Source organism: Drosophila nasuta, chromosome 2L (genome assembly GCF_023558535.2).
Source record: "Drosophila nasuta strain 15112-1781.00 chromosome 2L, ASM2355853v1, whole genome shotgun sequence".
NCBI lineage: Eukaryota > Metazoa > Arthropoda > Insecta > Diptera > Drosophilidae > Drosophila > Drosophila nasuta.
The window spans coordinates 11246617-11260991 of record NC_083455.1 but is presented as its reverse complement, the minus strand read 5'-3'; the positions used below and the strand labels follow the sequence as shown (position 1 = coordinate 11260991).

The following is a 14375-nucleotide window of genomic DNA, read 5'->3' as shown; positions in this document are numbered from 1 at the left end:
AATGCGATTGCGAATACTCATTGAGTGCCCTTTTCGGATGACCAACAATACTCAGTTGGGTTTTGGTTCGTTGCTTCAATGGAGCTGTTTTCGGGGTTGGCTGCTTTTTTGTGGTTTTTTAATCAAGTTGTTTGCTCACAAATTTCGTTGTTGATGTTCTGGTTTGCAGGTTGTCAATAAAACAACAAAAGCAACAGCCTCTAGAGAGAGACACCATTCCATGAAGTGATACGAGCGTTTAAATGATTGGGAATATGTGCGTGGAAAACATGTGCTTGTTGTTTATGGTGGACTTTAGCAATTGAATTAGATTGCATCAGCAGTAACAAATCAACACAATTTGAATACGAATAAAATTGGTAATCACTGATGACTCCAAGAATTGAGTTAATGATCCATTTAATAGGCCAAGGAATTTTGTTGTGACATTTTCAAAAAATTATTGCCTACTTCTTGGCGCATACATTCGTATGTGACATCGAGCATGCGAACATTTATGACTGCGAAAGCAAAAGCAAAAGCAACAAAAAAATATTATTTCTTTGCTGCACACATTTCACTCTCATTCCTCTTTATTGTATCACGTTCTTTTGCCCACCTTTCTATCTCGTCTTCGTTTTTGTTGCAGAATGTACGAGGTTTTATTATATTTAAATTACACAAAGCATTAAATATAATTCACTTACTACGCTCCATTTACTAAGGCTATATAAAGGCACACACACGCATATACATTCACATCTAAGTCTGCTGTCAGCGCACATGACATAAGTATGCAATGGGCCAACGAGAACGAGAAAGAGAACGAGAAAAAATGCCGTTGAAAATCGCTGTAATACTTTTTCATCAATTATATGATGCGCAAAAATATATATCTATGCCGAGATTTACAATATCAAATAAGGCACACACACGCACACACACACACATAGACTCAGACTCAAATAGACAGGCCGTACTTTATTCTCTCTTATTGAGCTCCTAACTCACACACAGACAAGCACTCGCACACACACACACACATACTGATGTGCAGACATGCTCTAGATGGCAAACGCGTCATACTTTACTACTTACTAAATCCATTACAAAGTATTTACGTAGAAAATTGCTTTATATCTCTGCATATCTCTCCAGTTGCCAGTGTTCGTCGTGTGTGCACAACAACAATAAAAATGCATAGCTAGTGACACAGTAGTCGACGATGTGATACCCTGTACTTCTACACATTATACTCGGTAGAACTTTTGCAGGTCTTTTTGTCTTATACAGAATTCATTTGTGAAGCAGATGATTAGTTGAATTTAATAATTAATAAAAATTATACTTATTTTTGAAATTCAGATTATTTTATTTTGTTATTTTCTATTGCAAATATATACATTTTTTTTAATGATATACACTAAAAAAATACCAGTTTCTAAAATAAAGAACATTACTCATCAAAATTGTGTTCTTAAAATAAGACCACTTTCTTAATCTTATTATAAGACTTTTTGAGTAAAAACTATAAGATTTTGTTTTCTTCTTAATAAAAACTTGGGCCTTGGTATTAAATGTTCTTAAAATCAAAATCTAACTTTAAGATGCACTTTTTAGACCAGACTTTGTACTAAGAACAAAATCTTGATTTCAGAACTTTTTGTTCAGTGATTTCTATGACAAAGAAATAAAAGTTAAAATAAAAATCATATGTATAATATATCTAAAACAACACAACACATTACATACATTTAGACGGTATACAAATTTAAGTACGTGGGAATAATAGTGAAGGGAAAAAAGCAGCTTTTGTGTGGTGTAGTCGCTGTGTCCCATTCTCATTCCCATTGCGTCTCACTCCCTACTCCAAGACAATCCCCTCGACCTCGCTGATGGGCATAGTCAGTAAGGTAGTCGGGGAGTTAGTCAACTGCCTTCTTCTGGATCTGGCTTCTGGCTCATCACTGCTTGCTTGCGTGTGTGAATGTTGTCGGCACTACTCGGTATACAGTGGATGGCTAGATGGGTAGATGGGATCTTCGGCCTCGGGGCCTGAAGTCTGAGGCAAAGTCATGACAATGGCAAGACAAAATGGCTGTGTGCACCAATATTATGTGATTTTTCGTAAATGTCAGTGGCAAATAAGAAAATATTAAAATAGATTTGTGCACTGCGAAAAGACAACGGACAAGGACTACACTGCAAAAGATTGTTCACGAATAGATTAGGGACAACGAAAAAAACAAAACAGCTGAAGAGGCTTTGTGCAGATTGCATGTGGAAATAACTAAAATGATTTAGTTGAGATATAATCAGCGCTTGGATAGCTAAAAATAATCATAAAAGAGAGCAAGAAGTGGAGAAATGGAATTAAGTTATAGATAGGAAGAGGAAATTATGTTTTACATCCCTAATTTTCGATGAATGGATACTCCAATAATCCTTTAAATATTTTTGTGGGAAGTTGTGTGTTTATTATTAATGCGATTTGGATTAATAATATTTCTTTTAATTTTATTGAAACTTCAATGTTCTTGAGCCGATGTTAAAATTTAGTATTTTTGTTTCATTAATTCATAATATATTTTAAGATTTATACAATACTTTCTCAATTTTTGAAACTGCAAAGAATAACTTTAAAAATTTCTCACTGTTTATTGTGGTGAACAAACGAACGCAACTCTTTGGCAAGCATCTGATGATTTCCACACTAGCAAGATGTTGACACTAAATCACAACCAAATTTGTGTTGTGTCTCTTCCCCTTTATGATGGAGTCATAAAAAATAGGAAATAAAAAGCGGATACTGCCGGCGGCAATGTGTTCACAGCGTATGTGTTGGTGGAAAGTATTCATACTCGTCGGCACTTGTTAGAGAAGTGAACAATAAGTTTGCCTACTTTCTTGCTGGAGCAGAGACCAAGAATATTATATGGTAATTTAAAGGATTTTTAAATTTGCAGCTCTGCATTATTCGACTGAAAATGGGATAAGAGGACAAAGCTTGAAGCTGGAATTGCAGTGCGAATCAGTCTAGCGTGCTATCAATTACTGTGGCAAGTGTTGCACGTGCCACGAGACCGTCCAGCTACTGTTGCAACATGCCACTGCCATTGCCACTGCCACTGTCTGCTCACTACAGATTGCTCAACTTATTTCTTATTGTGCTCTGTAACTTGCAACTTGCTGTTTGGCTCTTCTTCTAATTTCTTGTCGCCTTTTTCTTTCTTGCTTTCTTATATATTATTTATTTATTCTTTTTCTTTTTTTTTCGTTGCTGCATTTTCCTGACAATTTCTGCTTTGCTGCTGTGTGCTTCCAATTGTTGCACAATTTTTTAATTTGCTGCATGACGCCGAGCAACATCTTAAGTAAGGGAATGGGAATTTTAATCTAAAATGGGCCAACGGGTGGGTTTCTGTTTAAGATTTGGTTTCCTATAAATTGGGATTGGGGCGAAACTTATTTGATTTCGAATGCTTCGGCTTAGGGCAATTAAATTAAAATTACACCGCAATTGTGCGAATTTTCAATGCAGATTTATGCATTCAATTAGCCACAAATAACCACACAATTTACGCAAATTAACCCACACATACACTTACGTACTCCCATACACACGGACACACACGTCTCTAAGATAAATAATGTCATAATAATAATTCAAGTTGCCACAAAACAAAACAAACTTCAATTCCAGCCTTATGTTAATTGGCCAACTCGGCCTTTAAGCAAAATCCAATTGAAATTTATGCCCAGGACAATAAATTATACTACGTTACTGTGAGTATGTGTGTGTGTGTGTGTGTGCATGTGTACATGTGTGTAAGCATGCCGAGTAGGTGAATAAATATTGGGCATATGAAGCAATAATATTCTTAAGCTTTGTAATAAGCCTAATTTCTAATGCATTTGCTGTCGGCACTGCAAGGCGACAAATGCAATTCAACACACGACTGCACTTTGATGGCATCAACACCGAACTGTTAATACGCTACCCTAAAAAATATACAACTTTAATAATGCTAATTAGTCATTATACACGATTGATGTAATTTGTTTAATTCATAATTTTACTAATGTAATATAAAGTACATATATTTAGTAGTTGTATTCAGTACTTAAAAGATACTAAAGGTCTTGGGTTGAAGTATCGATACTTATTAACAGTGTTGCCAGATTAGCACAAGTAGGGTTGCTAGATGTATATCCAACTAAGATAAATGTAAATATTTATTTGGTTGTGTTATTAACAATCGATTTTGCTGACCTGAAAATTGATATATGAATAAATTTTCCAAAAAATTACAATCTAGTCTTAAAATTGGCAGGTTATTTGTTTTTTTGTAAATCTGTATATGTATAATATAAATTCGTAGAAAATTGTTTTTTCTCATAAAAATACCAATTCATTGCCAATAAATAGTCGCCATTCGGAATTGGAAGACCTTTCAGCATATCAACTTTTAGATAAAGTCCATCAATTATTTGATCACCCTTAAAAATAAATATATAGCACAATAAAATATAATAAAAACAGATTATATATGCATAAAAACAGATCCAATAATAATATATACATAGTACGTTATTATTGAAATTGATAACTCTGAAAACTTACCATAAAGGGACACGAGTGATTAAAGTTTGAAAAGTCTATATAATAACTATTGATATAAATGGCAATTGGATTATAGCTCTTTTTTCAGAAATCGACAGCAATCCGTTGTGTAGTTGATAACCCAGGGCTTGTAGCCACTCGCTTTCTTGAAGATTTGCGAATGAAGCACAATACTGTTTGTTGGATGTAGAATAGTACCATTAAAGTTGAACAACACTTTATGGCGGTTAACTGCACGAAGTCGACAATTATTTATGACCATCCACGATTTGTTGTGGCTCTCACAAACTGCATTTGTAAACTTAAACACGACAGCTTCCTGGGAAACAAGTTGTTTTTATTTATTTTTAAATTCACAATCTTAAGAACTTAATTTTGTTCTATGTACATTATAACTCAGCTTGTTAGATATCCCAATAACAAAAAGTACTCCGACAAAGAGTGTTCTTAGCATTATGATGATAGATTGTTCAACTGAATTTGTCAATCACGCTACACATTAAATTTATTTCAAATGGTTTTTTTTTTATGGATTTAGTAATTAGGCAACAAAATTAAGCATTATTATGTAGTTGAAAATCAAATAGATTAGCGCTTGATTGTTTTGACAAAGGATAATTATGTTAGATTCGCATTCGTATTTAAATTTTTTTTTAAAGATAAAATAATGTTTAAATAATTAGGTTATAATATTGCCATGACTTCGTTACAGTTATAAAATATTTTTCATTTTGTGTGCACGTTGAGTTTAAAAATATTATTTATTTATACATAATACAAAGTTACTTGAGATACGAAAAATTAGCTGACAACTGTTAATTATTTTTTATTTTTATCATGTTCAATAATTGAAGACAATCAATTTGAAGAACATGCTTCTAATCAAGTGCAAGTTGAAAAAGCACTTTGATTTCATGAGGTAGAGTATAATAAATAATACTTGAAACTTGCTCGCAGTTAAGTCTGGCAGATAATAAGCTTTTAATTTGAATTACAGAACTCATAGCAAGAATGCGTTTATTATTAGGAAGCTGACGAGCAGCAGTTGCACGTTCGTATGTAATTGGAGATGAAAACGTTTAAAATGTTGTGCAAGGATATGAGTGTACGCGTGTGTGTGTGTGTTTACTTAGTTCTATGTGAGGCCCAAAAGGATTACACCAAGGACTTTCAACTGGACGTGGGACAAGCGACTTGTTTAAGTAGCGAGCTTATGACATGAACGATTCCAGTTGAAGAGCTCTGACTGTCTGTCTATCTGTCCGTCTGTCTATCTGTCAGTCTGTCTGTGTGTAATAAAATGATGCTTCAAACGTTGCACGTAATTGCCGTGTCCTTTGCAGTAACATCCTTCTATACGTGTGTGTGTGTGTGCGTGTTTGCCTAATTGACGCAAGTGCTCATATCATGGCTTGTATGATTTTATAATTGGTTTACGATTTTAAGCAGAGCATTTTGCCATTTAAGTAACGTGGCTAATTGAGCCCCGCCAACCTCGCTTTGCACGTATTCAGTGGAGTAATCGAAGGTGCCTTTAAATAATCCATACTTAATGTTAAATTCCGAATTAATAACTCATCCTCTGACCACATGGCGTATGTGTAATCAATGCAGAATTTCACAGTAGCTAGAGTTACTGCTCTGGGCTAGTCTCAGCGTTCCTCAGCAATTACCTAAGACTCTGCGACTGCGACTGCAAGGAGCTGCATTGCATAAATTTACATGTGCAGCAGCCAACGGCTTGGGTTTGGGTTTGTGCCAAGTCGGTAGCTCGAATCATTAATTATATGTGGCGCGTTGGTCAATTTCTAATTGGTAGCAAGGCAAAGCAGAAGTTTGGCCCAAAACATGCTTGCTTGGGGGAATTCATCCATGATTAGACACAGCAGAACGAGAACGAAGTGTAGAGCACAGACCACTGACTACAATTCGATACAATCGAAATTATAATTAACTTGATTGCTTTCGTGTTGATTGCACTGTGTAAAATATTATTTAATTGCTGAGAAGCATAGCCACAGAGCCAGAACTACATAAATATTTATTATGTAGATCAAAGTTAACTGAATTTAGAATAAACAGTTTTGTTACAACTGTAAAATAGCCCACGATGATTTTAATTTAAATAAGAAATCAACGCACAGTCTTAAAATTGATCAATTTGTGAGACATTATTTTCATTTGTTACAAAACTAATAGGATTTACTTGCATAGTTTTTGTTGTTATTTAATATATTTATTATTTTGTGGCTTAAAATGAGTGCAAAATTAATGAAAACTTAGTTACACGCCACGTATTTTAAAACAATGCGGTATTTTTCTTATAACATACCAGATGAATATACTAAAATATACCGAATGTTTTATTTATTATATTAATATAGTACTAGATTCAAGATAACCCATGCAAGATTATATACTTTATATATGTATGTATATAGTATATTCCCTTCTACCCTATGGTAATGGGCCAATAAAATGCTATATAAAGTACTAATTTTACTTAAATTAAAATTTCTTATTACTATCTATATAGAAAATGCACTTAAGTTATATGCTTAACAAAATTTGCATTCTTTAAATCACTTTAACCATTCTACTTATAAATCATTATCGTTTCATGATTCTACTTAGTTCTTTTTTACGATGACTACTGCATACAATTAAATAATTTCAATGAAATTTATATTTGCACCTTAATCTTTACAGTTTTCTCCAAAAACAACTCTCAGTTTTTCCAGCAGCTATGCTCATTAAAAACTGAATGAATGGTGGATGATGAGGCGGGGAGCTACAAAGAGTTGGGATTTAATAAAATTACAATTGAAGGCTCTTCGCCAAGCAGAAGGCAAATATGCTGAATCAGCGCAAGGAAATGTCGCATGCCATGACAAGGGACACGACAAGCTGCTGGTGGAGTAAAAGGGGGGCGGGAGGCGGGTAAGCAAATGTCAAATCAAATTTATTGACTTTCATTGTAATGTCGGGTAGTTAAGAGGGGCTGCAGCGACAATGACACTACGCGATTGAGTCTAACAACTAACGACCAACCCGCAACCAATTCATCGACTGTTTCGCGTTCATTCAAATGTGCAAAGCCAATGACAGGTGGCGGGGGAGAGACAGAATTGAGGGGTGAAAAGTACTATAGATACCCCGTAAAGTGTGCACCTTTCTTTTTTCTCGTTGACTCTCGACTCCTGAATCCGCCTCGATTTGTGTACGATTAAAGAGGCGCTTAGCACGAATGAAACTGGTGCCAACATAAATGGGAGAAATGCAGCGACCGGGGAAGCTGTTAGAGGTTAGAGGAAGGGAACCAATAGCATAGACAATCAACAGTGAGCATCGAAAGTTTTCACACTTTTCCACCGCTGCTGCTGGTTTTTTGTCATTTCCGACAACTTAGCACAATGCCTTTTGCCTTCGCTGTTGGTTGCTGGCTGTGCACTATAAAAATCATACGCTTCCATTCTTTGCTCTGCTCGTCGCTCAGCTTATTTCTATTTGCCTCGACGCCGCCCGCTCCCCGCCCCCTTTGCGTTCATTTTTTGCTCCTTTTGTGCCATGTTAAGTTTGACAATTATTTGCATTGTTCAGTGAGTCGTTTGTTGAACATTCACATGAATCGGTAACTACAACTTGAGTGTCAGCTCAGCTTGTTGGTTAGTTAGCATTAGCAGCATCTTTCTCCCTCTCTCTCTCTCTCTCTTTTGTCATCCTGCTAGTTTTATGGCTAAATGCGAGTAAGCACTTGCTCAACTTGTATTTGTCGTTGTCAAATAGTCAGGATTGTGGAAGCAATTGCAATACTTATAGCAATAACTAGACATCTAGTGCAGTTGTGAAGTAATGTGGTTGAAATATTCGTATGAAGGGGAATGATTTCGATACGAGTAAACTTCAAATCAAGTGAAAATAGTTAGTTACCTAAGAGTTTGACAAGAAAAGATTGAAAAGACTTTTCCGAAAAGAAGGCAATTAAAATTATACTTTATAAATTAAAATTAAAATATATATAAATAATGAATTAAGCAATGAATTAAGACAACTACAGTCGTGCTCGACTGTGAGATACCCGATGCCCATTTTGAATAAGAATTTCGGTATTATTAAAAAAATATTATATATTACTATTAAATAATAAAATATACCGAAGGATATAATTGGTATATTGATAAATTCCAAATATACCATAGCGTACCAGATTGTCAGACCCCAAACACTGGAAATTTCGGAACTTTTTTTCGTTTGTAAAGACTTCTAGTTTCTCTTTCACTTAAATTTATTCTTATGCATTCCCAAAGCTTGTATTAATAATTGCATGTGCTAAGAAAACTACTTTTGGCTTAAAAATGAAACCTTTTTGGTTGGCGAAAATCACATTGATAATTTCTGAAACACTTTTGTAAGCTGATTCAGACTTTTTACACAGCTTCCCTTTTATTTCCTCACTCCGCAATTTATCTCCAGTGTCGTGTTTTTAAATGGCTGCTTCCGTTTCCGTTTCTGTTTCCGCTTACGTTTGACTTGCCTGCACGTAAATTGTGTGTCATTTCGGTGACTGAGTTTCATGTTTTTTTTCTGTTCTTTGAGTTCTCTTTTTGGGGGTTTTTGTCGCTGATGTTGGCGGTAAATTTGAGTACAATGCATATATAATCTTTTTCACTTATCTGTGCATAGTTTCCTTTCCTTTTGTGGAGGTGGCAAAACTTTTTACGCTCTTAGGTTAAAAGTGCCCTCATACATTTCAGTCTCTCTTTCTCTCTCTTTCTATTTTAGCCTCTATCTCTTTTGTTTGCTGGGCGTAATGAATGAAAAGTTGGCCAAAAGGTGCAAAGACAATTTCTGCTGATGGCTATAGTTTGTTGGCTTTGATTTATGAGTCAATTACACGTTGACAAGTTGAAAATACGTGAGTAGAGATTAACATAGCTTGCTCTCTGAGGTTCTCCGAGAACGTTATCATCCAATGTAGTGCTGATTAGAAAATTAACAAAAACAAATCATAGAGTACAAAATCGAATGCAAGTAATTTAAATAATGTCTGAAGAGCAGCAGAAATTACTGGAGGCTCCCTCTGTCATGGATCGCAACAAGGTCTTTAAACTTCTTGGCAAACTGAGCATTTCCCTGGGCTGCAGTCATCCAAATTTGGATCACATTCTGCAGGTTTTTAAGCCACAAAAGCCACGAGCTGACATTGAAGTGTTGGACATACAGAAGCGCTTTAAATCGCTGGAAAACAATGCCAAGGACCGCCATCTGCGAGAACTTCTACAATTGAGATCGAAACTCTTTCTCTATCTGCATGGAATGCTGCTCAAACTAGAGCCCGATGATCGGAAACGACGCCTCTATTGGATTCTCTGCTACAAGCTCTTCGATGCGAACAAACCAAAGGTAATGCCGCTTAGTGCCATGTTGGCTTATAGAGAGGAGTATATAGATCGACTGATGAAGCTGGTGCAGAAAATTATCCATATCAATGAGGTGGATTTCGAGAGTGCTCGATTGGCGAGCAGAATCAATGCGCTGTGTCAATTACAGTTGCTGTGCAAAGAGAGAACTATGTTGGACTGTGTCAAAGAGAATGAGAATTTACCAACCTTGTTGGGCTCTGGCCAGCAGATGCTTATGAGTGAGAAGGATCTTAAATGGAAAACGGAACGCAAAGTTGTAAAGTATTTGCCAGTCCAGTTTAAAGTCAACGCATTTGCATATTTACAGTACATTCGGAAGCAGTCGAGTTCGTTTACTCAGTGGATAGGATTCAAGTGGCAACAGGAGCAGAGAAAGTTGACTGTTCTTGAGGACATTTATGTGCCTAGTGCTGATACGCAACTCAGGGAGTCGGTGGTTTATTCAGTTAATTTGGAATGCCAACCTGGAGATCATGTAGATCTTTTGAGCATGATCGAGTCGGAGCAACCATCGGAGCTCTGCTTTATGCAAAAAGCTTATCGCGACGAGGTCAATCAGACAGTGATTGATGGGGCTGCTCACGAAGCCGGAATCTTTTCGCCAATGGAAGAGCTGTCGGTACTGCCAAATTCAAATACTGGTCGGTGGCAGCATGAGCGGTATGTGATTGCAGCACCTCGCCCTATTATACTCGCCTTCAGAAGCAATCCCGCCTATCAGTGCTCTGAGGCTGATCCCATGGGACCCGATTTCTTTGAGCAGCTCCTGCAGTTCTCGGAGCTGACGGCCACCAAGACTTGTCCACTAAATCGAACTGAGATTAAGCAGCGCATCAAGATAATCATGCGTCAGAACATGTCCCATGACGGGATGAACCTTAATGTGGTGGCTCGTATGGGACTGCAAGAGTTTCTCACGGAGCGGGAGAAAGAATTGTACGAGTCACTGCGCTGGCAGCATCGCGACCGTGGCGAGTGGATTAACCTCAGTCAGGAGGCTCGTCAACGTGACGTACTCACCGGCATGCTGGGAGCTGTCTGCATGCAGCTGAAGCCTTCGGCCTTGAAAGCCCGTCTGCTCTTGCGCTCTCCGCATCATCAACAGAGCATCAGCGAATCCTTTTTGCTGCTCTCCATCGGTCATGTGGGTCATCTGTACGGGAAAACGCAGCATCTGCTGCAGCGCTTGTCGCAGCTGGATGACAGTGGCCTGGTCTTGGCCTATTGTCTGCGGGATGAGCTGCTGGTGCTTCATGCCTACCATGAGGCTCAGAAGTTGCAGCCGGAGAATATGCTGCGTATCTATTGGCACACACGGGACCATCAGCTGCGCTTTCAATGGTATGGCGAGATCTACAGTGTCCTCGACTCTGGCAAAGCTTCGTTGCTGACATCGCTGCATCTGCAGCTTGGTCTCAATGCGCACTTTGATGAACTACTGCAGCAGTGGCTGCTGTTGGCCACTTATCCATTGCTGGGCAGGATTAGCAAGTGGCTGTTGAACGGGGAGCTGCATCAGCTGTACTTTATTGTGGAGCACAAAGAACACGCCGATGGTCCGCTCTATTGGCATTCGTACTTCGAGTTGATTGAGGAGTTGCTGCCGCCTTTTCTCAATCGAGAGTTGGCTCAGTTGCTGGTCGGAGTGGGCAGAAGTCATAGATACGCACGTAGGTGGCTGAATGTTGAGCTAACGTCGTCGGTTTATGCCGAGCAGCTGCAGCAACAGTTGAATGAAGCATGCAGAAAATTCTACGAGGAAAAGGATGAAGAGTCACTCAAAGAAATCATACTAGCTCGGCAACAAGAGACATCCAAGGCATTGCTTTTGCAGCTGGGGAACTTGCTGCCTACTCCGCTGGAAATCTTTTCCAAACTGCATCAATATTTGCTGCTCTCCGATGTAAACTTTGTTCGGGGGCTGATCGAATTGTTGGAGCCCGCTTTGGAGCAGTCGGTGAATTGCTATAATGTGCAGCTCCTGGACAACTTGATGAAGCAGCTACTGGACAAGCACAACGAGCAGTTGTTTGTGGATCAGCTGGAGGGTGAGGCAGATGGTAAGGGCAAACAATGTTGGTCTTCCTTCCTTTTGCGATGGAGACTGCCTTGCCATTGGACAGCGCTTATCGGAGATCGCATCGAGCAGTATTCCTCCTGCTTTGTTTCGCTGTGGCAATTGCATCATGCCGACTATGTGCTCTGCGAGCGCATTCGTCGCCAGCAAGTGCACTTCCTGGAGCGCACAGGACTCGATCAATCCAAGGATGCCTTGCAGGTGGCTGAGCGATTTGTTGGGTTCATCGACAAGCTATTGGGTTTCATGACCACACTGCGTGACTACTTCTTAAATGATATCCTGAGCAGCGCCCTCAAAAGTCTCTACGATGCTTGCAGCATCACAAGCTCATTGGATGCATTGCTCGCTCTGCACGCCGAGTACCTCAACTACATTGAGTGCGGCCTGTTTCAGACCAAACGAGGGTTAAAGTCGCATTTACGTCTTGCAGAACTGTACGAGATTATCTTTCGGTTGGATGCGGAACAGCAAAAGTTTCTCTCCCTATGTCACAAGGTCGACAAATCCGTCAAAATGGATACGTTGAAGTCCTTCCATTGGACTTGCCACAGCACATGCCACGTTATTAACATTTTGGATGACAAGTTTCAACAGATATTAGCTAACTTTCTGCTGGCACTATTCTCCACTGGCAACGAACAGTTCATAATTTTGGCTAGAAAATTGAGTCGCGATCGTAACTATGCAAATAAATGTAAGAAATTAGAAATAGTAAACACTTTTCGATTTTTGCGAAAATTCCCACATTAACTTTGCATTCTTTTCGAACATGAAAATTGCATAAATTCTATAAGTACATATTTTATATTTAATTTTATATTTTGCACGACACATTTTTAGTTATATTAATTCCAAATATGTACTCGTAATAATTTGTATGTTAACTAATCAATTGTTAAAATAATTTTCCGAAAATAATTAAAATAAAATTATGAAAAACTATTTATTTACACTTAATTACTTACTCCTATTTTGTTCCCTGCCGGTTACGCAATTTCGATTTGATTCTTCGTAATTTGATATGATTACCTCTAATAAAAAGTCCAGAAGATGTCAAAAAAAATGGGGCGAATCCGCAACCATATAATGAAATCACAGGCCCTGAAATTTAAAAATTCGTAAACCTTCAAAGTGCGGCTTTTTTTGTGGCGCTGACTGTATGTTAAGTATTTATTAAATGACAGTTCTTTCAAAGCATACCTTTAGGTCGTCAATTAATGGCAGCACACATCAAATTAAAAATTGCCAAATTTATCTTGGTATACTTTTAGGATGTGCAATTAAGTCCGAAAAAATTATTTAGAAATTAATTTGTTTTATTTAATTACTTAAATGCTAATATTGCATAAAAAATAGTTGAAATAGTTGAATGGAATGAAATTGATTTAAACGGTGGCATCCTCTTTTTAGTGGGAAACAGCTGATTGCCATTTCCTTGTTTTTTTTAAAGTAAGTTTTAAATCTTTATTTGCAAAAAAAAGGAAAATATATTTCTTTCAGGGGTAGCATAAATCATCATCTATGCATGATAAAATTATCCGTATGTCAGTTCTATCCACGCAGGAAATTGGACATACAAAAGGCATTTTTCGCGTTGTTTACATCTGACCAAAACACAAATCATCTAAAAAAGAAAGTCTCGGTTTTGTCCCAAAACGAAAACGAAAAGTGAATACTGGAGCACGCCTGATAATCAGAGCGCACAAATAACTGTCAACCGTTTCTCGTTGTCGGCAAACATGTGTCTTTTTCTGACTCTTTACGAAACGACTCAGAGAGCAATCGATTTATGGGTTCTTAAATGAGCTCGCTCGAGCTCAGAGCGAAACCGTTTTTTCTATTCTGTTTTGTTCCAAGATCGTTTTGTCGTGTTCAGTAAAGCCAAGCAAAGCACGTTTAGCGTCTGATTTACAGACGAAATACATATATTAATTGCATTAACAACGAAAGTAAATGTGAAGACCGTTTGCGTTGAGTTTTTCGGTTAGTCGATCTGACTCTCATTGTGTGAGCGTTTCTCGTTTCACGCACTGCTCATTGAAAGAGCGACATACAAAGAGCTCAATTAAAAGCGCTCAACAGAAAACATAAATGAAGACAGCAAGAGTCTCTTGCTCAGAGCGAGAGAGTATCAAAGGTCAACAGTTATTAGCAAGCTATGCATATAATACATATGTACATACATATATAGAAACTCCATGTCTTGAAGTAAAATTAGCAAAAACAAACTTTTGTTTGAATTTTAATCGATTCTTTTAATGGGGAAAAT

At 37.6% G+C, this 14375-nt stretch overlaps 1 protein-coding gene and 1 long non-coding RNA gene across 3 annotated transcripts; one reads left to right on the top strand and one right to left on the bottom strand.

Moving 5' to 3' along the window:
* Positions 1-4207: 4207 nt before the first annotated feature.
* LOC132797621 (uncharacterized) lies at positions 4208-13262 on the bottom strand. 2 transcript variants are annotated; one of them, XR_009633751.1, is made up of 3 exons: positions 13072-13262; positions 4604-4922; positions 4208-4479 (listed from the first exon to the last, which is right to left on the bottom strand). It is a non-coding gene; the product is annotated as an uncharacterized LOC132797621 (long non-coding RNA). The 2 variants fall into 2 exon arrangements; XR_009633753.1 differs by having other exon boundaries at positions 4604-4776.
* Positions 9534-12985, top strand: LOC132797615 (uncharacterized). Its single transcript, XM_060809376.1, has one exon. It carries the CDS (start codon positions 9647-9649, stop codon positions 12854-12856), a length of 3210 nt encoding a protein of 1069 aa, XP_060665359.1. The 5' UTR covers positions 9534-9646; the 3' UTR covers positions 12857-12985.
* Positions 13263-14375: the final 1113 nt, after the last annotated feature.